Source organism: Notothenia rossii, assembly GCF_949606895.1.
Source record: "Notothenia rossii genome assembly, chromosome: 3".
Classification (NCBI taxonomy): Eukaryota; Metazoa; Chordata; class Actinopteri; order Perciformes; family Nototheniidae; genus Notothenia; species Notothenia rossii.
The window spans coordinates 35,827,255-35,853,947 of record NC_136901.1 but is presented as its reverse complement, the minus strand read 5'-3'; the positions used below and the strand labels follow the sequence as shown (position 1 = coordinate 35,853,947).

The 26,693-nt window shown below is 41.9% G+C and overlaps 4 protein-coding genes across 7 annotated transcripts; 1 reads left to right on the top strand and 3 right to left on the bottom strand.

Moving 5' to 3' along the window:
- Positions 1-123: 123 nt before the first annotated feature.
- Positions 124-8,278, bottom strand: mfap3l (microfibril associated protein 3 like). Its single transcript, XM_079669144.1, has 3 exons — positions 8,104-8,278; positions 6,364-6,769; positions 124-2,129 (listed from the first exon to the last, which is right to left on the bottom strand). Exons 2-3 carry the CDS (start codon positions 6,680-6,682, stop codon positions 1,105-1,107), a joined length of 1,344 nt encoding a protein of 447 aa, XP_079525270.1. The 5' UTR covers positions 6,683-6,769; positions 8,104-8,278; the 3' UTR covers positions 124-1,104.
- A 1,994-nt stretch (positions 8,279-10,272) lies between these two features.
- Positions 10,273-12,227, bottom strand: LOC307033734 (uncharacterized protein). Its single transcript, XM_079672301.1, has 2 exons — positions 11,237-12,227; positions 10,273-11,046 (listed from the first exon to the last, which is right to left on the bottom strand). The coding sequence occupies exons 1-2, from the start codon at positions 11,615-11,617 to the stop codon at positions 10,726-10,728; spliced, it is 702 nt and encodes a 233-aa protein (XP_079528427.1). The 5' UTR covers positions 11,618-12,227; the 3' UTR covers positions 10,273-10,725.
- A 109-nt stretch (positions 12,228-12,336) lies between these two features.
- Positions 12,337-19,226, bottom strand: aadat (aminoadipate aminotransferase). 3 transcript variants are annotated; one of them, XM_079672298.1, is made up of 14 exons: positions 19,180-19,226; positions 18,499-18,569; positions 17,941-18,109; positions 17,509-17,617; positions 16,882-16,956; positions 16,597-16,806; positions 16,313-16,378; positions 15,769-15,851; positions 15,101-15,197; positions 14,425-14,486; positions 14,213-14,277; positions 13,860-13,966; positions 12,979-13,080; positions 12,337-12,725 (listed from the first exon to the last, which is right to left on the bottom strand). In XM_079672298.1, exons 2-14 carry the CDS (start codon positions 18,563-18,565, stop codon positions 12,684-12,686), a joined length of 1,254 nt encoding a protein of 417 aa, XP_079528424.1. In that variant the 5' UTR covers positions 18,566-18,569; positions 19,180-19,226; the 3' UTR covers positions 12,337-12,683. The 3 variants fall into 3 exon arrangements, with proteins under 3 accessions (XP_079528424.1, XP_079528422.1, XP_079528423.1); XM_079672296.1 differs by lacking the exon at positions 19,180-19,226 and adding an exon at positions 18,949-19,153; XM_079672297.1 differs by lacking the exon at positions 19,180-19,226 and adding an exon at positions 18,839-18,964.
- Positions 19,227-19,279: 53 nt separating this feature from the next.
- Positions 19,280-25,872, top strand: ino80b (INO80 complex subunit B). Of its 2 annotated transcripts, none has more exons than XM_079672299.1 (6): positions 19,280-19,436; positions 19,874-19,993; positions 20,400-20,574; positions 20,653-20,822; positions 22,609-22,778; positions 25,158-25,872. In XM_079672299.1, the coding sequence occupies exons 2-6, from the start codon at positions 19,954-19,956 to the stop codon at positions 25,620-25,622; spliced, it is 1,020 nt and encodes a 339-aa protein (XP_079528425.1). In that variant the 5' UTR covers positions 19,280-19,436; positions 19,874-19,953; the 3' UTR covers positions 25,623-25,872. The 2 variants fall into 2 exon arrangements, with proteins under 2 accessions (XP_079528425.1, XP_079528426.1); XM_079672300.1 differs by having other exon boundaries at positions 19,281-19,436; positions 22,645-22,778.
- Positions 25,873-26,693: the final 821 nt, after the last annotated feature.

The window sequence follows — 26,693 nt, the reverse complement described above, 5'->3', positions numbered from 1 at the left end:
ATCATATTTCAAGTTTTAACACGAATGGTTGTAGGAAAAGGAGATGAATTCCCTCGATGAGCCATGAAGTCATAGTAGATGAAGCTGTGTTTATGTCTGGGCAACAAAAAAAAAATACCAATGTCTTTTTTAACACAGCACTTTCATTTAATCCACTACAAAAAAAGAGCCATCTTTAAGAGCACCAGTAAAAGCAGAACACGTCCAGCTCCTTTCCTCCGCAGACTGTTAGCCAAGCAAAGGAAGAAGGACCTTTCAGTCCCAACGTCCACGTTCACATGCAGCAAAAATGCAACGGTACTAGTGTAAAGCCTCTGTAGAAGCAAGAAGGTGCCGAGAGCAGGTCGGGAATTAAATAAATTAAAAATTAAAAACAGCACAAAGCGGAGGAAAATAAACAAAAAATATTTAAATTAATATTTAAATTAAAACTGCTAGCTGAGAAACAAAATCACACCACAATGGGTAATACTATTAGAAATATTTCAGTTAAAACACAAAAACTCTACCCAGAGGTGTGTGTGACCCGGTCCTGTAATATACTGTACACACATAGATTAACCTGGCTTACTCGTTTGTTTGTTTTCTAGCGATACAGTAGGCCGTACAATCATGAAGTAATGACCGAGCATGCATCTCTATTTGAGCAGGACGTTGTTCACTAACAGCAGATCAGCTGTAGCTCTGCAGAAGCTGGATGTGATTCTGGAGCGGATGAAAGAAGCTTAGTGTTCACGGTTTGAGGAAACGGCACGAAGACCAGCTTGAGGCAGTTTTCTGGAGTAAGTCATAAAACCCCTCGCATTGTCAGAAACTAAAAACCGAAAAGAAATCATCAAATCTGAGCTATGAAAATCAGGTGATCCTTTACAATTCGCTGCTTATTACATTAATAACATTGATTACCCCTGCCATGTAAATTCAAGCATGAGAGTCCAGAGAGGGAACCCGCTAAAGTGTCTTTTCTCAGTCGCCTACAAAGGTTTCAGGATTGTTTCGTTCAGGAAAGATGGATACAAATGTGATTATTTATTTGACCTTTTGTCTTCGAGTGGAAATGCATAGCAGGATAACTCTTCGCTCCTCAAGGGTTCGTTTGTCTCGTCACACGTGGCTCTCGTAGAACACCTGGCAGGGGGCGGGTTTACTGTCGGCTATGGGTTCGGACTCTGCCTGCTCTACTTCCTGCTCTACTTCCTGCTCCACTTCCTGCTCCACTTCCTGCTCTACTTCCTGCTCTACTTCCTGCTCCACTTCCTGTTCTACTGCTGCCTCAGGCTCCAGCTCAGGCTCCTCCTCCTCCTCCTGTTCCAGAGGAGGGAGTGGAGGTGGGGAAGAGGGAGGGGGCGATGAGGGCGTGGTCTCTGGCTGAGGGGGAGGAGCCTCGATGCTGCAGCAACCTTCGATGGCGAGCTGCGGGTGCACCGACACCTGGATGGCGATGTGCTGCGGCTGCTCGTGGACCGACGAGTTGTCCGAGTCGGCGGCGGGCGATTCGCTGCGCTCCCTCTCTCGCCCTCGCTCCATCTCCCTCTCCTGCAGGATGGTGAACACGTCTCTCGCCCCGATGCTCCTGGTCACGATCTCGCGGCACCCCTCGGGCGACTGTCTGAGGAAGGTGTGTCTCATCTCGTCCACCCCCACCACCTCCAGGATCTCTTCCATGAAGGTGCGGCAGTTCATGATGAGCGGTGGCAGGGGGATGCTGCGCGCCAGCTCCTCGATGTACCGCGCAAACTCCATGGTTTTAAACTGTGTAACCTTGGCCAGCTCCAGCGTCTTGGCCGAGGTGATGATGGGGATCCGCTTGGCGATCTCAAAGGCCTTCTGAAGCTTCTCTGCGCCCTCGGTGCGGAAAAACTCGTTGATGGCTTTCTCCGTCTTCTTCAGGTGGCTGCTCATCATGCAGAGGCGCGTGATGTTCAGGGCCATGATGATGGTGAAGGTCACCAAACACACCACCATGTAGTACACGCCCATGTCGCCGTTAGTGATGACCACACGCAGCGTCACCGTGCAGTTAGAGCTGCCCAGAGCATTGGACGCCATGCAGGTGTACTTCCCACGGTCTGCAAACTCGATGTTGGTGATGTTGAGGATCCCCGACTCCATCAGCCACCATTTCTCCCCTGCAGAGGGACGGAGGACAGTCATGAGTGTGGCAAACACTGCGTAAAACAAACTATGATTAATTATAACTTGGGTTGTGTTATTGCAGCTCTTCTCTAATTAAAACCTGTATGATGGTATTATTCACTTGTGATTTTCTTCATTTATCATAATAACAATAATTAGAGATGTCCCGATCACGTGATTTTCAAAAGATCGGAATCGGGAGAAAAAAATCGGGGATCGGGATTATTATATATCTTTTAATACTTTAAAAAAAATTCAATGTTACAAAAATGACCATTTTCAAGTCTTAAAGTCATCCTGAGGCCTTAGTTTTGGTTTCAAATTACACAACATCATGTATGTGTTGCTTCTTTGGGGCTTGTTTTCATAGACCTGGTTGCTTATTTCTCTCAAATCTGGCAACAGAGTGGGCAGGGCGCAGTGTCTAATTGTAGCAGTAAGCTAACGAGTACTGATAAGCTTTATTTTGTTTTGATCCAATGCTGGACAACTGAACTGATCCAATGCTGCTGTGAAAGAAAGAAGCTATATCCATGTTGGATAGAATATCCAATTTAAATAAAATAACCTTTAAGGGACAACTTGAATGCCTTTTTTCTTTTTTTTCTCTAAATGCATTGCATAAAGATCGGATCGGAAACAAAAGGGGCAAATAATAAATCAACACATTGAATAAATAGCAGTAGGGGTGGAAGCAGGCTGTGATGGGTTAGGGGTCAAAGGCCATGGTGAACAGGTGAGTTTTTAATGATGACTTGAAGATGTCCAGGGAATTGTACGACTGTTCCACATTATGAGATCCAACCAATTACTTAAGTGAAAAGCCAAAGCTATCAAAATGACAGCCAAGTACGAGGAAAAAAAGCTACAACCACCAATCCTTTTCTTTCGGTACCAGAGTACACACATTGCTGACCTGTTATTTAAAAAAAGACATTATGGACTGGTACTGCCTAACCCAGTGAACATGCAGTTTGCCCAGTAACTCACAATCAAGGTTTAAATCCTGAAATCCTCTTAATGCATCTGTTCCCGTCCCCCGTGTGATCAACAGTGAACTCTCCTGCAGTGTTGTTGCAGCTGCTCTCCAGTCTCCAATAGGAACTGCTTATTCAGATGTGCTGATGTTGCACTTCTGCACTGACTCTTTTTAAGCTCAAGAGAACACATTGTTTTGGCACTAAAGCAATGGAAAATAACAAGTGTCTTTGAGCCTAGCAGCGGTTTGTTAACATTTGAAAGCAGCAGTGTACCCTCTTGCGTAAGCCTTCATCTGCGCCTTGCTCAACGTTTGGCGCTGAAATTAACAGCCATTTTATGATCAATAGGGTATATTTATATCGGCTTGTCTGTTCAGATAGAAGGGCAGCAGAGACCGTGCCTTCAATATTTAAACAGGTGGGGCTGCTCTGTGTGCTGAGGTTTGAGTAATCAAAGCAAGGACGATCCATTTACATGTTGGAGAGGTTTAAGGGTTGTTTCTCTCACATTACAAAATAAACCATCTTCAAAGTCACAATTAGGTCAAATGATAAAGCACACTGTTCAAACCAAGGCAAAGTGAGTTAACCGGTGACAGTACACTACCAGAACTACAGAGCACCTGCCGAGCCATTCAGTGGACACCGGTGGTAGATGCATGAGTGTCGGGTTTATTTGCTTTGTTTATCAGTTCTTATCTAAGTAATAAGGTGGTGATTCTGACTCATAGAGTGATCGAGCTTTATTGTGATGTGACACCCTTTGTGCGGTTCAAAGGGATAGTTTGACATTTAGGGAAATCCGCTTATTTGCTTTCTGTGGGAGAGTTAGTTAAGAAGATTGATGCCGCGCTCGTGTCTTTCTTTTCAACATTAAAGCTGAGGCCGCAGATTGTTAGCTTAGCTTAGCACAAAGACTTAAAACAGGGGAACTATGAGCATACACCCTTTGGCCTTTTTACTGTAAAAAGACAATATTCCTACAAAGCTGTGTTGAAGGCAAATGAAATGGATATTATATATATGATTTTTTTTATACTTAATAACCCTTGAATAACTTAAATGTCCTTCCTTTGCAGTCATGTTGCTTCTGTGATGGACCCTAGAGGTTGACGTTCTGCGAGTTCAGCAAAATACAAATGGTAAAAACACATGCATGATATTTGGATACTTGTCCTGTTAGGGATTTAAGTGTAATTTAAGTAGTGTCCTTTTAAACAAAGGAGGTAAACCCAGGGTTGTTTTGACATTTGTTCGGATAAGTCAGTCTGTATGCTATGCTAAGCTAACAGGGCTGCTGGCTGTATACTGTCAACAGTTATTTGTATTTTTATACCTTTGGCTTAATACCGCTCCTGATAAAAATGACAACCCCCAGAGCAGCATTTCATCCACATGCAGCACAGTCTTGAGGAAAATGATTGACAGATATCACAGAAGGCGTTTGTAAATCCATAGTCTGAGGTCTGGAGGAGACGATAAAACGATTCCCCCGTCTTCTCCAAGCACTAACGATTGATTTCCCACACTGGTATCCTCTGGAGGAGATGAATGGGGTTCGGGAAACGCAGCCAGGCCGACAACAACGTCCCGCCTTCTCCACTGAGACATTTCTAATTTTAACCTCAATCACCGGACCATTTGATGCGATTGATGTGCTGCCCAATACTACAAGCAACTTTGTAGGAAGGGGAAAAGGCAACTTATAAATGCCAGATATCTGCAGAGGAAACAAGAGCAGGGAGGTTGGAGTCACTGCTCTGGAAGTGCTGCCTGCTGTGAGGGAAACATCCTCCTCGCTCATTATATTCCTGTGTGTCGCCCAGGGGAGAATCTCTATGATGGTGCAGACACTGCTCTGGGTTTGTGAGTCATAACAACACTCTGATGGCAGGCTTCAACAGGCCGGCTTTAGGAGAAGCATCACAATGTCTGTTCCCTTCCTCAGGTGAATCACAGTCATCAAAACACAGGCGGAGGAGGCTCGGCTTTAATGCAAATCTAAACTAAAAACCTCTTTAAATGGTTTTCTGAATCGAATTAGCAAACAGCAAGGAAATAATCTGTGTTCAAATGTGAAATAACAAGCCAAATCTATTGAGAACCAATCCTGACTTCTCAACATGAGGGTGTTTTAGAGAAACGTCTGGAACTATAACAAAAAAAAAACGTTGCACAAGGTTCCCTGTCTCGTCCTTGAATATACAAAATATCTTTCCCATGTAACAGAAGATTCACTTAATTCAACATATCTGGAGTCATAACCTTGCAGTCGTCTTGAAAAACGTGATTTCCTGTTCTTTGAGTGTAGCATGTACATTTTTAACAGTTCTTCTTTTCTCCTAAAAGAGACAAGGTGTACTTCAACCCTTTCTGTGATTGGTATTCTACGATGCGCACTGAAACACCTGAGAGTACTGTTTTCCACACTGGCTGTGCCTTTTTAAATGATGCACAGCGCCAGGACCCGTCAGGACCCACCACCGTCATATTTCCCTGTGACTAAGCTGAACACACCCCCAGAGAAGCACATTTGGGTGAGTATCCTTAAGACCTTATATACGTATTGTATACTACATTAGGAATGCCAGTTATAACACTCTAAAGGAAATATCTGTTTCTAGGGATGGGTGATATGTAATGTGATATTAATAGACTGTCCACCAAGGTGAGATCTGGCCAGAGCTATGGGCATTTCTTTGAAGGATTTTTGGACCAAATGTATGAAGTTTTGTTAATTGAATGCACTGGTTTATTCAAAACAAGACATACTGCCACAGAAAACACAGTACAAAATAATAAGTAGTGTGCAGAGTCTTGACCATAACTTGAGTCCTCCGGGTTTATTTCTGCGACACAAACGATTGGCTGAATACAATATGCGACACCTGGAAGTGTCACTGAGCCAGGCAGCGGGCCAATACTACCCTTAATAGCGGATCAAATGGATGTGTGGCCATTTTATAGCGTGTACGCACATCTCATAAATGCCCCCTGGTTATCTTTGAGATTTTGAGATACAGAATGTGAACCATGTTAATACACACTGAGCAGGCTGAGGAGAATGTTCATATCCTGTTGGAAACCGTGCGTGTACTGACTACTAATTCAAGTGTTACAACTATATTATGCACATAAATGTTAACTTTCAGAAGCCAAATTCCGAGTGAATAATAACCCAGACACTCCTAGCATCGCTGGTGACAAAGAGAGCAGGAGTTTTAAGTAACGGTACAATCTGTCTTACCATTAGTCTCCGTGTCCAGGCGCTCTCCATGGGAGTTGAACCACTGAACACTGGGGAACGGCTCCCCGGTGATATTGCAATCAATCAGCGCACAGTTCCCCTCACGGGCAATTATCTGGCTCACTTTTGTGAACACAACCGGGCCAAATCCGTCTGTCACATTGCCGCTCTCTGTTTGGTTTGCGTCCGTGTCCACTGATAAGGCCCCGGTGGTGTGAGAGGCGATAAGGGATGCCAGGATCAGGAAAACGTATCCTCCAGCCCACTGCATTTTCTCCAACTGTTGGTGCGTCACCCGCGGGGGAAGAGACTCTGTCATGCCTCCTGGTTATCCATCCAGCACACTGGCTATCTCTTTGTAGTAGAAGGCAATTTGGTATTCAGCTCTGTGGCTTGAAACACCTCACTAGAAAACAAGAAGGTGAATGACATGTGTTAGTCATAATGCTGCAGGACTAAACAACACAGCAGCACGATACAAGGAAACAGACATTTACATACTATTACAATGACTGAAGACAGCATTATCTGGACCCTCTATCGTACATTTGAACTGGGTTTAACCTCTGTATTTATTTGAGGATTAACTGGTGCTCAAAAGAGTGCTTCAGTAACTTCATTAAATATAGGACCAGGTACCTCTGATTTGATAACAATTAATATTCACGGTTCAGGACTTGGTTGGGGTCAGAGACAATGTTGTTGGCCAGCTTCAATATTTTGTTATGGTAGGCTCGGCTGATTCATATAGTTTCTCACAGTGTTGACCCACAATCTTTGACAAATGCCATCACAAAATGCACTATCGCCCAAGGTCAAATCTGCAAGTAGCTGTTCTTTAATCAACCCACACCAAAGGTGCAAAGATATTTAACTATATACATTACCTATACTATAAATGGAGGAAATAAACATGTTCCCCTCCAAAGTCATTGTGTTGTAGATGTATGATCTCACATCATCCATCAGCACTGAAATCATTGCCTGTACTATTGATCTTACATTATTGAGCATTCATGTTCATTCATGACTGCATTTAGTCTGTTACACAAAGACTACGTGTTCACAGCTAAAAGCAGCTATAAACATTCACAGCAAATGTAGGTATCCAAAACGTGCATTATAGCTACATTAGGTCATCTGAAACTTAAATTAAACTAACAGATGTATCCTGTGTTATAAGAGATGCATTTTTTTGCTGGATTTGAAGGAAAAACAAAGCCAATGAAACATAACGGAACTGTATGTGGGATCCGTCTAATTCCCAGTTCGCTTCGTTTTTCCCACACATAAAGCCCCAGAAGATCGCATGTCCGGCTTTTAAATGCTCACCGATGATGACATCTTCAAGAATAATAGTTTATTGAATTACATCAGTCATGTCATATGAAAAAGCTTTGAAGATTTTGTGCAGTTTGATCGCCAGACATCACAAAACAAGGGCGTGGGACACGGCTACGTGCTGGAGGGTTTTACATCACGGGACCCTTTCTAGAAATGTGCAAACAAGCGAGGTAGCTCTTTCATAATATGACACATTATTTAAGTGTAACTACAGTTAACGAAACATATTATAGGAATAAAGTGAATGACGTCAAAGCTGCATTTATGTCGAGGGTTGCGGTAACGTTACCTCCTGCAAACGACCAACTTAACGTCGACGCCAGCAGCTCAAACGTTGACGTAAAGCCTATTTAATAAGATATTTTACAGGTTATAAATACATATATGTATACTCACATCATTGTCTGTCATTGTTAACGTTTAGTGGGGAACACCAGAGGAGTGGATGTCCGTCGTTAGCTGTTCCTCTGCATCTCCATCCTCCCCCTAGCGATAATAGTCCGCTATAACCTGCAGATCCAGACTAAAGACTGGAGGAAACATCGCCCAGTGGTGTATGCAGCGCAGGTGGAGCAATTACATGTTTATTAAGACTACGGTGTATAGTAATAACACCTCGCCCTGTATGAGCATTCATACCAACCCTGAAATGGGACCTTAATTGCATTTCAGTACATTTTAAGAAGACACGTATAATATGTCTGTCTTGTACTGGTAGAGCATATAATCAGAGGTGGGAGAACTAGGCTACTCTGAACTTGTAGGCTACTTGAGTAAAAGTAGAAGTAGCCTACCAGAGTGTAGGAATACTATGTTACAAGTACAACTCCTGAATTGCAAATCAAGTAAAACTACAAAAGTATTAGCATCACAATATACGTTAAGTACCAAAAGTAAAAGTACTAATTCTGCAGATTGGTCCATTTCAAAATATTACAGTACAGTACTACTTGAGTAAATGTACTTTTCACCATTGCATAAAATAGATGGATGTTGTTGTCACAGGGGTCCCTTTTATTGATATTTCCTCACACCAGTTTAAAGCTGCATCAATGGACTTTTTGGGCACTTATGGGGAGTAAGCACAAGGCATGATAATGCTTTAAGTTGAGAGGGCAACCAAGAGAAATTAGCATCCATTTAGAGTCAACATTCAAAAACATTCACTCATGACGTTAATATGTGCCTGTTACATGCCATAAATTCTCCATAAAGCTATACGAAAAGATTGAGAGCTAGGTGATCATTTCCTTTGATTTGTCAATACAAGCCACCCCTTTCACATTTCTCTCAGTCATCAGTGCAGCTTGCATGCACCAAATCTCAACCCAACAGCTATGCAACATTTTGAGACTTAAAATGTTGTTCTTTCTTTCAATATGTCACTCATCTGTATTCCTGACTTGTGTCTGTGCAGCCTGGCCTTGAAGCTTCCTGAGCAGACAGGAGCAGCTTGGCAGTTTTCCAGTGTGTCATCAAACACTATAGCCTACAGAAAAAGACGGCCTTGAAAACCTTGCTTGCATAAAGGTAAAGTGCTAGTGCATTTCATTTGGTTTTGCAGGGAGTGCTTTAAGACGTAGAATACAATGACAGGTAAAACCCATTTCCTCTGCATTTATGATTATTGAAAGCTAAAAGTTTGGAGTATGAAAAGACGTTAAGGTTGACTTCAGTGTTGTGGATAGAAGCTGCAATATAAATAGGATCAGGGGCCTAAAAAGCAGGAGGGAACAGCACACTTCCCATTGAACAAAAATAATTCCTGGAATAAATTGAAGCAGAACAGAAGCTCTTCTAAATAAAGACTAGGTCAGGGTTATGTTTGTGTACAAGAGCTGATAAGTGACTGACCTTGAAACCACTGTTAAAGTCTGAAATGGACACTCTGTAACAGGTCAAACAGTCAATAATGCTCATTAGATCCATTAACTGTTCTCTAAGTACAGTTTAGAGGTTCTGGTGCTTTCCTTTTAACATTTTCTAATGTATTGTTCTTTTTCTACATTCAATTTCATAACATTTAAAGGTAACATTCTGTAAGGGTTCTCTCTTTAATGCTTGCGTTTGACTACTCATATTTTACTTTTACTAGTCAGGACACTAATCTCTTATTAGAGGATTCCAGTACCTTTTCTTCAGTGCTGCAAAAGCCTGATTTTTAAGCCCACAATCTGACCCCATTTTTCTTCACGGATGAATGTTTCAGCTTTACACAAACACTCCTGAGAGCTCAGTCCCTCTGCTCACGAGGTGCCACACAACGGGGAGGAAGTCTGTGCCAAGGGAAATAACTCACAGAACGTTCTCATTGCTAACCACGCTGCTGTTTATTCAGGTCATCAAGGCCCAGTAGTTCAACACTTTTAATCTCAATCAGATCCGATCAGATTTTGAAATCCCATTTTTTTTTTTTGTGATCCAGGATCAGACAACTCGGACAGATTTTGTCCCAGTATTTCAAAGCTGGGATCACCCTGATCCAGATTCAGACTTTTCAAGATTACTAGATCCTGAATATCAGTGCTTTAGTCCTACCGATCTCCATCTAGTGGATATGAAAAACAATACAAGGAAGAATAGAATCGGGGGGATGAAACCCTCTTTAATGGTCACACATGCAGAGCACACAGCACACAGGGACATTTGTTCTCTGCATTTAACCCATCCTAGTACTAGGAGCAGTGGGCAGCTATTGTACAGCGCCCAGGGAGCAATGGGAGTGGTGTCCGGTGCCTTGCTCAAGGGCACCACGGCAGGGCAGGAGGTGAACTGGGACCTCTCCAAATAGCAGTCCACACTCCATATTTTTAGGTCTGGACGGGGACTTGAACCGGCGACCCTACAGCTCACAGTCCAAGCCCCTACTGACTGAGCCGCTGCCGGACGACAAGAGACCACATTGCAGAGACTTCTATAATGTCTAATTATATTTTTAAATACATATAGGACATAATATCATAATGGAATTGTAATTTAAAAAAAATACTCCCACTAAGGTAACAAAAAAAAAAACATTCATTCAAAGGCAGCTGGATCATCCAGGCGTGCTTTGAGGAGCTGAATTCTCAGTGAGGTTTCAGTTTGCTGAAGCTGGCACAGCTGTATTTGTTCTTTGGCCAGACGGATCTGCATCTCCGCCCTCTCCGTTTCACGGCTCAGCAGTGTCTCGTAGGCATCGTCCCTCTGCTCTGGTTGTCTGGTGTGCTTGCATTTTCTCTTTCGAGGTGGCTCTTGCAGTGTGTCATCAGGCCTGGTTGAAGGTCCAGCTTCTGGATCCACATGGGTCAGGAGGACCTCGTCTTGAATGGTGTGTGTCACATCAGGTGCATTGACTACCTGAAATGAAAGTTGATCTATTTACCCCTTAATAAGATGATCAAAAGTATGCAAGCTCCTGGAAAATGGTAGTACTATAAGAACAAGGATGCTACAGTATATAAGAAATATAGCCATTGTACTATGAAAATAGCAATTATACAAGATAATAATTGTAGTTCTATAAGGACAAGGATAAAATGACACATACCTGCGACTCACCATCCAGTACAACGTTTGGTATTCCATATGAAGATTGTGACTGCTGACCACCAATGATATCAAGCACCACATCTGTGTATTGTCCCCTATATGGTTTGTTACCCGTCAGTGGGTTTTTAGCCTGGCTGTGGTCTTTGGTAGCATGCTGCTTCAAATTCTTCCACCTCAACCTCACTTGGTCCACCGTCCTCTTGTGTCCAGATCCTGTGGCATTCACATTGTCTGTAACTTCCATCCATATTCCGCTCTTCACTTTAGTCGCTCCACCCTCTCTGTTAAAGCTACCAACTATGGAGTCATAATTATTCCTTACACTCTGCAGCAGTGCATGCGTTTCAGCAGACGTAAAATTCGGTCCCTTTTTGTCCATCTTTCCAACTCACTGGTTTGGTTTATACTGAAACATATTTTCAAATAAATTGTACAGTACATTTTGCTCTGGAAATCCAGCCCTCTGGTGGGATCAAGATAATCCAGTTTTTTGGGGATCAGACTGATCCCAATCCTGTGTTGTCGGTTTGAACTACCCGTTTTGAAGATTTGATCCAGATTAAAGCTTGGATTTGATGTACTGATCTGATTGGATATCAAAGTAATCCTAATCCTGTTTTTTGGTTTTGAACTACCCAAAATCAAAATCTGATCCGATCAGATATAGGGATTAAAAGTTTTGAACAACTGGGCCCAGAATACAAGCCAGGTCAACCCCCAGTGACGACATAGCCTCAAAACCTCATAATATGAAGATTGAAAGGCAAAAGCAGAAGATTATCTGACACCATTCCCCCGCTTGCTTGCAATGTGGAGTTTTAAGAACAACTTTATTGTGTTTGGACTCGTGGCTTTCTTCTGTGTCAGGTTAACACTTGTGTCAGTTTCACAATCCACTTGTTGTTGATGTGGCATGTGTTGCTAGAGATTTGATCGTTGAGGTTAAAAGAGTGTGCAATCCAGTGTAGAAAGAGGTCATGATGAGTTAGACGACTGTTTTTTATCCTTTGTACCAATTTAAGATGAATTTGTTGGTAAGTGTTGTATCTACAAAGGAAATATATGTTGTTTAAAAAGAAAAAGACTCAAACGACCAAATACAAAGAGATACAAAAAAGTGTTTACTTTTTTATACAGTACAGGGTTCATGTGTAGTGTATTGATGCAGCAAAGAGTAAGGAGGTTAGCAACTGTTATCTTCTAACGTAATGTAATCTTTTCATTTGTTTTAAACTCATTCATTTGTATGAATGGCCCAACATTCAGCTTCAAGTACATGGACTCTGACGGTCCTCCATTGGCTATTTTAACATTTTAGTCCGAGGTTAGACAATATTCAAATATATTTAAACTTTAATATATAATAATATATTAAAAAAATAATCCTTTAACAATAACTTAAACAAAAAACCGCATCTTTAAGGGGAAATACAAATCTTCGTTGATCACTTAGCCTCTTTGATGAGAGATGAGAGTCTTCTGAAAGCCTGTCGAAAAATTATGAGAGATTAGAGTTGTGTGTGTGTGTGTGTGTGTGTGTGTGTGTGTGTGTGTGTGTGTGTGTGTGTGTGTGTGTGTGTGTGTGTGTGTGTGTGTGTGTGTGTGTGTGTGTGTGTGTGTGTGTGTGTGTGTGTGTGTGTGTGTGTGTGTGTGTGTGTGTGTGTGTGTGTGTGTGTGTGTGTGTGTGTGTGTGTGTGTGTGTGTGTGTGTGTGTGTGTGTGTGTGTGTGTGTGTGTGTACCTCGTCTATCTGCTCGGGTGTGGAGAGAGAAAAGGCAGCTCTAACGTAGGGGCAGGGGTCACTGCTGTTGATCATGAAGACCCCCCCGGGAACCAGCAGCACCTACAGCGCACAAACACACACATGACTTATGTTAATCAATGTCATCTTAGTTTAATGCCAGATTATTCTCGGAGGCTAAACAGACAGGTAAATATTGATTAATCCTATTTTTATGGGAACAAAAACATTATTTTCTAATTTAATCAGCAGTTGTTTGTGTGTTCAATTAATTGCAAATGCAGAAATATTTTAACTGGCCAATAATAGTCCAACACATAACTCCTAAATTGTTTTTACACTTGATTTGTATACAGATCAAACAACTCAGAAATACCATGTTAATTAGTTAGCTTTAGCAGTGCTGGCTTTTTTATTAGTTTTCATTTGGATGGATCAAAGCTAACTGTTTCTCCCTGTCTTTGTGCTAAGCTAAGCTAACCCAACAGGAGTTGTGATTCCCCCTGTATGTGTGGTAGTTTATAATATCCTGAAACCTAGGAACATCCTGATAATACCCACTCTTGTTTAAACTTGGCTAATCAGCTATTTGCTAGCAGGGATTTAGATGCTCTGTGTGGGAGATGAAACACTCTAGCCCTTCTCACAATGGCAGCTCAGCAGCAGCACCCTACACACTGTTCAGACACAACACCTGCTTTGCCCCTTATGCAAAACATCTGCTGACAGACAGAGACTAACCGAGCCGAAAGAAGCAATGGAATGCATTCTGGGTACTGATGTTATAGTGCAGAAAGTAAATTGCGTTTTGTCTCATATTAAACCACAAAGAGGATTAATGTGTGAGGGTTAGAGTGAGATTCAACAGGAAGTGTGCTGACCTCTTTCTCCAAGGCTTTCTCCATAATGAGCTGCTGGGTATCGGCTATGCCCTTTAGCTTGATCCACAGGAACATGCCTGCTGATGGGGCGTGCCACTCTGCTACATCTAACACACACACACACACACACACACACACACACACACACACACACACACACACACACACACACACACACACACACACACACACACACACACACACACACACACACACACACACACACACACACACAGAAAAAAAAAGAACACCTCTTATATTCATCACGTTTCAAAAGATTCTCATCAATTTAACCAAATATGAACTATGCACTGTCTATTATTATTATTACGTGTTTTGACTTGTTCACACACCTTTGAGCCACTTGTCTGCAGAGCTGATCATGGCATTGCGTTGTTTCCTGTAGAACTCAATCACCCTGTGGGAGGAGATAAAACTGTGTCATGCACCGCTGCCAGTGTGGCCAAGTGATGACTGTATCATGTGTTCGATATCAAATATCTTTCTTAACCAGTCGAACTAGTAATGTCGAGTAGGTGCAGCTGCATTAGGGGAAGTGGCATACCCGTCTATGTGTTGAAGGAAGCCATCTTGTCCCCAGCTGTGCAGCAACTGAGACACCATGAGCTGTGAGGAAGCAGGTTACATGTTATATACTGTAATGACTGGAACAGATCAGAACATTATTGTACTGTAAAATGACCCTAAGGTATAAAATCCCCCCTCAGATCTATACATCTGGAGTGTGACGCACATTTCTTTCTTTGACTTGAAATGCTTTCTCCTTTCATGGTTCTAATTTTAAATATCTCCGAGTTATTGCCTCTGTTTTAGTGCAGATTATATAAAAACGCAGAGGCGAGGTTGACAGCAGATCCAAATTAATCTCCCTCCTCTGCAGCTGCTGCCGATCCAGACGCAGCACAAAGACTCACTTGGCCTCAACACGTCTCCTGGCAGTGTGTACAAGTCTGAGGTGTCACTGTGTGTGTGGAGAGAGCATGCTGAACCTCCCTGTTGTGAGCTTAATGCTGCATGGTAAATGTCAGGTTGCTGGAGGTTGAAAGCATCAAAGACGTTAGCCATAAAATGCTATGTATCTGTGAGGTTCTATCTGCTGTAGTTTAGAACGAATAAATGACTTCACACAGTTAAAAGCATCAATATGTTTGCATCCAAACCAGTAATGCAGAATGTGTATTGAGCAGGGTGTGGCAGTGTGAAGCAATGGCTTCATTTACCTGTGTGAAGGTGCTGGTGTGCATGGTGGAGGCCTGGATGTGCAGCACCACCCTGTCCACCAGAGGCTTGGGACCCGTCACAAAGCCTATTCTCAAACTGAAACAAACAGAAAGTCAAAGACATCAACATATATACTTTATTTTCCTTAGTCTTGAATAGAAACCCATTATCCATGAAGCAGTAAAGCAAGGAATCAACGAACAAACGCAGATCTGATTTGGATATCCCGACTGAACCTGAAGAAAATGTGGCTAACAAATGTCCTCATGTACAGTCAGCACGACTAAGCCTAAAACCTGTCAAAGCATGTTATAATATTTCAAACGTCTGATTTTTACAACTTGGTTCTAAGGAATGTGAACATCGTTATTGGTGTATTTGTAAAAGGACGTGGATGTTAACATTTTGTTTTTAGAGGCAAATTAACAAATAGATAATGTCGTTTTTGTAAATATACACTAAAATACATAAACGTTGACGTACAAAAATATATCATATAACTGGAATCAATGTGCACAACTGTGAACGACACCCCCATTAGCCCATAGTCTACGTATGAACGACACATCCTGTTTGTAATTCAGGTCCTGACTCTTTAAGGGAAACAAACATTTGAACAGCAGAGCTTCACACGCTCTGGGTTTTGAACACAGAGTGAGACGCTCACCCCGAGGACAGGATCTTAGAGAAGGAGTCGGTCCTGAGGATCCTCCCGTCAACATCCATGGAGAGGAAGGAGGGAGCCCACGGCTGCCAAATAATGAGTCACATCATAAATCATACTTTGAAGACCAAAATCTATTCAAAAAAGAAAATGGAATCATTCCCAAAAATAAGCACATGTTTTTGTCTAAGTAAACATTCTGCTACAATCCCGAATACTTAGCATTAAGCTTTCCTAAAACAACAAGTTTTAATTCATTTAAAAAACGGTTTGCTCGGCTGCTGCACACAAAGTGAGGCTTCCACCGATATAAAAAAAAGTCAACAAACTTAATGGGTAGGATGTCGTAAAATATAACGACTTGTAGTCAAAGCTTGTTCCAAAAATCTCAATGGAAGATTTACATTTTTAAAAAAAGGGCTCCTCTGTACAGCCTGTATGCTAAGATCAGACCACAGAAGACACAGATTGATTATTTCACCTTTTTAAATGTGAGGAAATGAACCGTCTCTCCCGAACACTTGATGTGAGGGAACTCTCTTTGTACCTTGTCAAACTGCAGGAAGTAGTACGGGTCGTCCTCGATGATCAGCATGTCGTACTGCCTGGCCAGCTATTAACGACACGGGGGACGTTCATTAAAAAACGACTGAGTGAATCTGCAGGGAAATCAGCTTCACAACAAGCTCTAATCAGCTGAGTCAGCGCTCAAACGGCCACTTTGCATCAATCAGAGAAGAGTGAGTCATTAACCATCTGCCGTGTGAACATGCAGTCATATTACAAATCTAAATGAGGCTCTGATGTGTGACTTTGTAGAAGAAGACAAACCTCGTACACTTCCTGCTTCCTCTGCGTCGTCATGGAGGCACCGGTGGGGTTTCCTCCGTTGGGGATGGTGTAGAGGATCTTGGGCGCGGTGCTGCCAGGCTTGTGGACCTCTGAGGGTTCCCAGCGAGACAAAACCTCCTTCAGAGCCGCAGGTATCATGCCGTGCTGATCGCTGGAGACGTTTATTAAGTTGCAACCCAGAGGCCGGAGCTGAAAACCAAAAGGTAAGAGGGTCACAGCCGCTGTAGGAGTGTGTAGTCATAAAGAAATAAAGTATTCTCTCACCGCTGCTAATGTGCCTGAATAGGTGGGAGCATCCAGCAGCACGTTGTCTCCAGGGTTGACCAGCATCTCAAACACCTAGAAACCCCAAACATCTGAATCACCATCACTTCAAAATGAGTTTATATGCAATTCTTATCAAATATATAACAGTCAGGACGTTTTAAACTGATACAAAAGTGTTAAGTAGAGAAAGTTAAAGGACAACTGGTAAACGTCAGGTCATAAAACAACATTGTCACTTTTTATGTGGATGTCAAACTAGTGTTGCCATGTCGATAGTTGAAGCTTAAATTCCCCAGTGTGTGCCTCAGGAAATCTGTTGTTCCTCCTGCATTCAACGTCTTTCTTTGACGTGGCAACAACTGATTGGTGGTGAGGAAGAACCACAGGCTTTTGGCTTTCATTTGTTTTCACATTCCTGTCCTAACAGAATCACAATCAGGTTTATTAACAGGTCGGTTTACACGTACGAGGAATTTGACTCGGTGTCGTGGTGCATACATAAAAGTAAAACAAGAATTAAAAACACGGGTAGAGAACGACAAAAATAATTAAAAATATAATAAAACAGTATTTACATTGGAATGGAATCAAATATGGAATAAAAAGTAGAGGTGGTGTGGGTACCTTGCAGAGCCCTTCCTGGCTCCCCGTCGTCACACACATGTCCATCGGGCTCGGAGGGTTGTGGAGGTCCTTCTGCAGTTTCTTCATCCACGTCAGCAGCTCCGGGATTCTACACAGTGATGAACATTAACTCCAGAACTGAACATGTTGTTAAAATGCTGTCAGTCCAGTTAATTATACTTTTATAAAAGCACTTTTAGGTGCTGTTGCTGGGTAGGTTTGAGTAGATATACTGTACGTATATCGTGTTTGGAATAGCAAAAACGTCTCACCTAAAAACGAAAAATCAATATTAGGTTAAATGAACATTATATTTCAGCCTGACACAGTTTAAAGAGGCAACTGTTGAATGATAACCTCCACCTGCTGCTGCACACTTTTCTGATGTACTCTAAAGTAATGTGTCTGTTTTTGTTCTGGAGATTCTCTCACCCGTTAGAGGCAGAGTACTGCAGAGCCCTCTTCATCAGCGCCTCGTCGAAGTTGAGCGTCTGTCCGTCCTTCAGCCTGAAGGAGGCTGACAGGAAGGGGAAGGTGTTGGGGTTTGGAGCTCCTCCGGCCAAAGAGATCATAGTCGGAGGAGACCGCTGCTGCAGCTCAGCTGATTACAGGTAGAGAGATGGATGAGAGGGACTGATTTACTAGCAATCTACATTCGTAATCATTTCCCCCATTTGATATACATATAAGGTTTGTTTTAAAGCATATTTGGCTCTGTGTGTATGGCCAGGTTAATAGGAGTGACATCGAATAATGTGACATTTCTTCTAGAATTATTTGATTTGTGATCAACAAATAAAATGTCATATTTGTTCCCTTAAGTATCCCAAAGTGATTTACCCACAGTTCAAAACCAGTGAATAGGGGCTGCACTGCTAAACTTATAGCAGGTAAGCCTGTACATGCATTCACTAGATAACAACATTTTCTGCATATTTTCTATGAAACGAGTGTCACATTTAAAACACGTGTTTATTTAAAAATACTCACTCAGCATCCTGATGGCGGAGGGCTTTCTAGCTGCACTGACAGCTGTCAGAAACCGAGCGTAATTCATGATCCTTCAGAATTAAGAAATCAGAAATATTCATCCTCACAGCTCACATATAAATACATTGCATTAACTTCATCAGCCTCCACATGTTGCTGGAAGCCTGAAAACATTAATCAGCATATTATTATGTTGTGACCCAAGTTAACTTGATATCAAATAGTTCCCACTTTTAACTTGCTTGAAATAAATAACTATTGTTGTACTACAGACCAGCAGCACTGTCACATTAGATTCATGTTATAAAGAAACTCCGTAAAAGTGAGCCCAAATAAGCACCTGTTTTTGGGACAATGCAGTGCCGAGGTGCAAATTACACTCGATACATGTCTTAAAGTTACACTAATAAAGGTATTAACTCGATCACGTTGCGCTTTCTGCAAACTAACCTTGCGTAACTCGGCTTGACCGGACCCTGCACCTTTTGTCCGAGACCTACAGTGGTCATGTCGCGATACTTGCACAGTTAACTAATCCTCCAAGATGTAAAAAACAATACACAACTAAAACAGTTCAATAACTTCGCTTAACTTTTTGATGTTATATTCTTCGGGTACGTTTCATGTAACTAATTTGAGTTGGATTAATTCCTAACAGAGAAAATGGATGTAGATCCTTACCGATGTGAAGTCTCGCTCTTGTTTGTCCATTTCTCCACTAGCGGCAGTATAGCGGATCTCAAAATGAGCGGAAATGACGAAGAAGATGAAGTTCCGTGTTGTTAGCTTAGCTTTGGTGTGCTTACTGGTATGCTAACAACGTTATGAAGCGCCTAAATCATTATAATGTAATGATTGTTAGGTACCGTTACTGTTAGTTCATATCAGTTAAAGGTCAATTCGCCTCAGCTTTGCAGCGTGGGATTTCTTTCAAAATGGTAAATGTTGTTGCTTGTCTTTACGTTGAATGTATGCTAGCTTATGTGATGAGGGATCACATGGCTAAATAAGGTTAAAGCTAACTCTTTGAAGCTAATCTTATACAGTTTACTAAATATAAGGTTATTGCTTAGCTAACTCAACTAATAGAGAATATGTACATGCATTTAAATCGATTTAATGTAACGATTTCAGTAATAAGCAGTGTAAAGTGTACATTCACTCAAGTACTCTACTTTTCTGACAGACTTGTACTTTACTAGAGTGTTTTAATTGTTTGCTTGAACTCATACTCCACTAAGATTCAGAGGGTAATAGTATACTTTTACTCTTTATTTTGTACTGTATTCCTTCAGTCTGGTATTTCTACTTTTACTCAAGTATAAGATCCGAGTACTTCTCCCACCTCTCGTAATCAGGTGTGTTTTCCTCTCAGTTTTGCAGATAAGTTCTGCTGCCATGTAGATCTGCTCACTGGCTGCTGTTTTCCGTGTTTACATCCCTGTTGCCGCTTCAATGGGGAAAAGGAAAGATATGATTCACCCCAGGTTCCTCGGTGAGTAAATAACAGTACTGGCATTTACAGTCTTTCTCAGTCACTACATTTCTCAGATGACAATTAAAACAGACTCTCAGTTTGTAGTTCATTGGATTCGTTTTCACCAGTTGTCCAAAGATGTGGAGCACATTTTATATTCATATTTCATATATACGCTAGGTGAACACATTTACTTTCACAAATAGAGGAGAATGTGTGAAGCTTAAGCCAAACCAATGAAAAACCACACATAGCTAATTGTTTAGATAATTTGTTCAAAATGTACTCTTTTTGTTCAGGACTAAAATCATTGCTCCATATACTTCCTCTTGACCGATATGGCGTAACGTCAATAATAACAACTATTATGAAATAGATAACACACTTTTATCTGGTGTATCTGTGTCTCCCCACTTCCTCTCAGGTGAGGGCGGCTCCAGCCTGCACAGCGTTCACAAGCGCAAACACAAAAAACACAAGAAGCACAAGAGGAAGCACCACAGCTTCCCCGAGGCGCCGGAGCCCCCCCCGGTCCCTCGGCCCCCCCCACAGCTCCGACTCAAGATCAAACTGGGGGGGCAGACTCTGGGAACCAAGAGGTGAGGCGGGGGGAGTCTAAAAATTAAGTAATTTTCATCCAAACCCAGTCCCTCACTGATTTCTGTTTCCTCTCCCAGCGTTCCCACCTTCACCGTGCACCCCGGTGTCGCCTGTCCTCCCTCTCCTTTGATGATTATTAACAATGTTGATAATGACAATGACTCCGATGATGATGATGACTCAGATGATGATGATGGTGACGACGATGAGCCGTCTGTGCCTTTGGAGCAGTATCGAGCCTGGCTTGGTGAGTTCAATGTGAAGATTTAATGTAAAATGCTAAATACTGGACCTTGACACCACATGATTCTCCAAAGATCAATCTAGGTCAGTGCTTCTCAAAGTGAGTATATTGCTAAAATTTCACATTTGAAATATTTCCGCACTCTCGCGGGAATATCTCCGCAATGGAGTGAGCTTAAGTTTCACTTTCGATTGCATGATATAGCCCAGCGCAACACCTTCATCACACTTGTTTGCAGGGCTGCTCGATTATGGCACAAATCATAATCTCGATTATTTGGGTGAATAATTGATATCACGATTATTAAAATCGATTATCCATTTACTTTGAAAACATCCATTTATTGAAAAACAAACAGTATGTTTTTAACAGTTGATTACCCTGAACTTTAAGTATAATTCAACTGAAAAACCAATAATAATAAAAAATAATAATAATCGTTTTATTTCGATTACGTTGTTTTCATAATCGTTGCAAGCCCAAAATTGTAATTGCGATTAAAATACGCTTAATTGAGCAGCCCTACTTGTTTGAACCATTTTCAGGCAATTTGTAATCTGTTCTAGAAAAACAATGTGTTTTTGGATATTTGTGGAGTTAGGTGGTCCGCGATTGTTTTTTTATTGGTTAAGTGGTCCTTGGTATGAAAAGGTTTGAGAAACACTGATCTAGGTAGACAGATTGTTGGTTTTCTGTTCATTTCTCTAATTTGAGCTTTTAACTTTTTAAATATTTGACAGTTTTATCTCTTAACACGTCAACTGTATTTCGTTTTATGTGGTCACACGACACGGGTTGGGGAAACCCAAAGATCCCCAGAACAGTAGTATAAATACAACCAAGAGTATTAAGTGTATCACATTGATGCAAAAACATTCACTTGCACCGGTACAGTACTTTAAGATCTCTCCATATATGATACTTCTTAGAGATGTCCCGATCCGATCACGTGATCGGGGATCGGAGCCGATCACGTGATTTTCAAAAGATCGGAATCGGGAGGAAAAAAAATGGGAATCGGGATTTAATTTTTTTTTTTTTTTATAAATACTTTATTCTATTTTTTTGTATTCAATGTTATAAAACAAAAATGACCATGTTCAAGTCTTAAAGTCATCCTGAGGCCTTAGTTTTGGTTTCAAATTACACAACATCATGTATGTGTTGCTTCTTTGGGGCTTGTTTTCATAGACCTATTTCTCTCAAATCTGGCAACAGAGTGGGCAGGGCGCAGTGTCTAATTGTAGCAGTAAGCTAACGAGTACTGATAAGCTTTATTTTGTTTTTGATCCAATGCTGCACAACTGAACTGATCCAATGCTGCTGTGAAAAAAAGAAGCTATATCCATGTTGGATAGAATATCCAATTTAAATTAAAAAAATAACCTTAAGGCACAACTTGAATGCTTTTTTTCTTTTTTTTCTCTAAATGCATTGCATAAAGATCGGATCGGGAAAAATCGGTATCGGCAAATTGTCAAAATCAAATGATCGGAATCGGATCGGGAGCAAAAAAAGGTGATCGGGACATCCCTACTTCTTTTATGAATAGCCTTTAAAACGTATTATGTACCTTAATTGTTGGTTGAACAACATCCAATGATAGCTAAACAAAAGCTTTAATGCTTGTGAATCCTTTATTCACATCAAAAGCCTTTCTTACTCCGAGGCTCACAGTGGATGCTAGTTAGCCTCACATCAGCTGTATTCCAGTTGTACCGTTCAGTTGGTGAGGATTTATTTTCTGGACCCCACATTCATCATGTTTATCCGGTTTGTATTGCGTCAGACGAAGACAGTAACCTGGCCACATCCCCTATGCCAGACATAGACTCAGACTCCATGATGGTGCCCGTGGACGAGGAGGAGCGGTGGCTCGAGGCTCTGGAGAAAGGAGAGCTCGACGACAACGGGGAGCTGAAGAAGGAGGTGGACGAGTCTCTGCTCACAGCCCGACAGGTGAGGAGGAGGAGAGAAACTGAACTCTCATCACCTCTTAGTCAGAACATGCTTTAAAGTGGAACGTGTAAGACTAGGATTTCATTTAGACATTCCAGTTGGATATTTCTCTTGTGTTACAGAGTGCATGTGGCTAGGCTTTACAGATGGTTGCTTTAATAAGTTGCTATAAACAAGTGGCCGTTTATGTAATGAACTCAGTTAATATTCTACTTATTCAAGTTCTGACTCACAGAAGGCGGATCAAACTCAAACAAGGGTTTATTGAAAGTAAATGACAGCGTTATTAAAGCAACTGATTTCCATCCAAATGACATCTTGCGTGCTTCACTACAGCGTTGATGATTTAATCACATGCCATATCACTGAATTCAATATCTAATACTTGGTTACCAGGGGGGTGTACTACGAAGCAGGATTTTCGCTTAGCTGGCTAACTTCAGGGGAAACTCGGGGTTTCCGGTCCTACGCAGATATTTCCTCACAGTAGCAGCCGCATACCTTTAGTTAAACTGCCAAAAAGGCCACATTATTAAACCGAAACTACACAGAAATTACACTTCAGGTACTCAACTTCCTTGACATGCTTCACGTTTTCAAATTTCACAGATATCTGTTACGGTTCTTCCACAAAACGCTCACATGTAAGAGGTTCATCTCTCATTCAGAACAATGAAGCCTTTGAAGTCTAGGCACCTCGTTAGCTCAACTATAAACAGCTGTGCAATGGAACACGATGATGTCATCACTCCAACTGACATGCTCAGAGCAGCAGACTTCAGATAGCAGTGTGCAAACAGTCCAGCCGTGAAGACATCTACAGGACAGTTTTGAGATTTCTTCAAATGCCGTTGCCATGGCAACACAATGCTCGCCTTGAAACACGATTTTCTCATAACTTCAGAGTAAAATACTCCAAACAGCCCAGAACTTCACAGGTTTGGTAACGATGCAGCCATCAACGCATCTAAGCGTAGTATGGGGTGTCATCAAATGGCGTTGCCATGGCGACGGACCACTCGCCATGAAATACGATGTGGCTGTAAGTCCCATCGACACGGTCCAATCGTCCCCCAATCTTCACTTGTATATCACCGGTCCATGCCTCAACAGCTCTACGCCAAATCTGAGATCTCACCATATGCCGTTTCCATGGAAACGCATCCCTCGCCATAAAACATGATGTCGCTATAGGTCCAATGGACACGGTCCAATCGTCCCCCAATCTTCACTTGTATATCACCGGTCCATGCCTCAACAGTTCTACGCCAAATTTGAGATCTCACCATATGCCGTTTCCATGGAAACGCATCCCTCGCCATAAAACATGATGTCGCTATAACTCCTATGCAAATGTAAAAAAAGTGCTCATACTTCACAAGTGTGCTAACAGTCCAGCTGTGAAGACATCTACGGGACAGTTTTGAGATTTCTTCAAATGCCGTTGCCATGGCAACACAATGCTCGCCTTGAAACACGGTTTTCTCATAACTTCAGTGAAAATACTCCAAACAGCCCAAAACTTCACAGGTTTGGTAACAATGCAGCCATCAACGCATCTAAGCGTATTATGAGGTGTCATCAAATGCCGTTGCCATGGTGACAGATCATTCGCCATCAAGTTAGTTCAGAAGTTTGCGGTTCAAATATTCTGCTGCTATTCCAAGCCTTTTCACTTTCTTTTCTTCTCTCATCACACATTCAAGCCCCCAGTGTTCATGTATCATTTCAATCTAAATTATTCACTTTTTTTCTTACACATTAAATTTCAACAGTTTAGCGTCAGATTTTCAGCATAAAGCATTCCCACTAGCAATTTCTTCAGGAATTGCATTCTCTAGTATTATAGTTGACTTTTCATTCAGGAAGTATGACGCTGCGCTGTCAGTACGCTTCTCCATGTTTGTGATTGGTCGAAGGCTGTGAACGCGCACCTAACTAGATAGAGCACGGCTGGCTTGAGCGATCCACTTGATAACCCGCGTCGTAGTACCGTTTAGCGAGAGCGTGTATGTTTTGGATTAGGCCAACCGGCTAACTCAAACATATCCAGGTTAGGTTAAACCAGTTTCGTAGTACAGGCCTCTGGTCAAAAACGTGTTGTGATACTAACTTGCAGACTTTCAGCATCTTACTAGCATACCGTAGTGAACAACTATTTTGAGTCACTAAAAGCTGCTTTAGGGCAGGATCGCCTGTCATAATTTAATAACAGAAAAGTACAGGAACAGAACTGAAACATCAAGTTAGCATGGTCCACTTATATCAATATATACAAAAAACAAAGGTAGTAATTTAACTGATATGTAATCTGTCATGCCAACATGTTCTCTGAAATAGAAACGTGTGATTCAAGGAGTGTTTTTGTCGTGTTTTCAGAAAGCGCTGTTACACAAGCAGCAGAGCCAGCCGCTCCTGGAGCTGCCGATGGGCTACAAGGAGAAGGAGATGACGGTGGAGATGATGCAGAAGCGGGAGGAGCGAGCGCGGAAGAGACGCCTGCAGGCGGCCAAGAAGGCGGAGGACAGCAAGAACCAGACCATCGAGAGGCTGACCAAAACCAGCAAGGCCAAGATCAAGAGCATGAGGGAGAGGAAGTCCAAGCTGAGCCAGAGCCCCATGGTGCGCTACAGAGACAACGCCCTGGGAATGAACATCTCCTTCCCCTCGGGGGTTCCTGCTCCGACCCCCACCCCCCCCTCTGCTCCACCTGCAGCCCCCGTGACCTGCGGGGTCACCGGCTGCCCTAACATCAAGAGGTACGCCTGCTCCAAGAGCGGGGTGCCCCTCTGCAGCCTCGAGTGTTACAAGAGGAACATGCTGCTGGTTCAGAGCGCAGCGTGAACTCTTAAGGACGAATGAACACCAGTTTTGTTACTACATCCGGATGAAGGTGCATACAGACTACATCCTACAATCGATGCGCCTGGAGAGGATCATTTGAACTCGACACAAATCATTTCAGGACTGAATATTTGTCATCCTTATAATAATGGTTTTCCCTGATCATTCAATTATGTACATTATAAAATGCAGAATTCTATGATTTGTTTGCCGAGTATTAAACTATACTGATAAGATTACAGTTTTTCTCGATTGCTAACACGTTTTTTTTTTAAATTGCTCAGTTTCTCAGAACACTAAACACAATTCACAAAACCACACCCCCAAAGTGCAAAACACCTCATTTCTCCTGCTAAATGAAGAACTGCACTCAAAACTACATAAACACTTACCAAATGCAAACTTTTGCACCAAACATAACACACTTCATTCTTAATACTAGATGGTTTGACCACCCAACTACACACTGCTGAGCATAATCTAAAGCACTTTCATCTTTATGGGCTGTGCTCTGTACATAGAGGTTTCTACAGAGAAAGATTGCTTGAGTTTACAGAAATACAGTAAATGAAGAAATACAAATTAGTTGTTGAAAAAAAAATCACATTTCATTCAAAACTAACATTGTGCAACATGCATCTCAGCACATAGTTACTATGCTTCGGATCTCTAAGTGTGATGCATTGTTTGCCAAAACCCAGTTTGTAACTGCTGCTTCCTGTGCCTCATTGAAAATCCTTAGCTTTCCACCTGCACCTCTTTGTTTCTCAGTCCTTCAGATAAACAACACAGATATAGTGGTTGGTCAGTGTCTGTGTTGCATAAAAGTAAGTCTACCACAGTACATTGTGTAGGATTTTTGTACAGTTATAGTATGCAACATGCCAACAATTAAATTACAGCAATGAAGTAAATACGTTTCACACAACAGATATCAGCTCTGATATATCATGAATTATGCTGAGCTAAAACTGGTAACTAACCTGTTTTCAAGTCTAAGTATCCGGATTACAGAGGCAACAGTAAAATCGGCTTAGATTAGGCAGAACCCTCAGTCCAGCCTCTCCCTCC

Excerpts from the sequence above, each read along its gene's own strand:
- LOC307033734 (XM_079672301.1), bottom strand. The coding sequence starts at position 11,617 with ATGGACAAAAAGGGACCGAATTTTACGTCTGCTGAAACGCATGCACTG. Across the intron at positions 11,047-11,236 it reads TACTGGATGGTGAGTCGCAG|GTAGTCAATGCACCTGATGT; the intron begins GTATGTGTCATT and ends CTTTCATTTCAG.
- mfap3l (XM_079669144.1), bottom strand. The coding sequence starts at position 6,682 with ATGACAGAGTCTCTTCCCCCGCGGGTGACGCACCAACAGTTGGAGAAA. Across the intron at positions 2,130-6,363 it reads CCTGGACACGGAGACTAATG|GGGAGAAATGGTGGCTGATG; the intron begins GTAAGACAGATT and ends GTCCCTCTGCAG.
- aadat (XM_079672296.1), bottom strand. The coding sequence starts at position 19,007 with ATGACCACTGTAGGTCTCGGACAAAAGGTGCAGGGTCCGGTCAAGCCG. Across the intron at positions 18,570-18,948 it reads GTCAAGCCGAGTTACGCAAG|GATCATGAATTACGCTCGGT; the intron begins GTTAGTTTGCAG and ends TTAATTCTGAAG. Across the intron at positions 16,379-16,596 it reads GGAAGCAGGAAGTGTACGAG|CTGGCCAGGCAGTACGACAT; the intron begins GTTTGTCTTCTT and ends TGTCGTTAATAG.
- ino80b (XM_079672299.1), top strand. The coding sequence starts at position 19,954 with ATGGGGAAAAGGAAAGATATGATTCACCCCAGGTTCCTCG. Across the intron at positions 20,575-20,652 it reads CAGACTCTGGGAACCAAGAG|CGTTCCCACCTTCACCGTGC; the intron begins GTGAGGCGGGGG and ends TTCCTCTCCCAG. Across the intron at positions 22,779-25,157 it reads CTCTGCTCACAGCCCGACAG|AAAGCGCTGTTACACAAGCA; the intron begins GTGAGGAGGAGG and ends TCGTGTTTTCAG.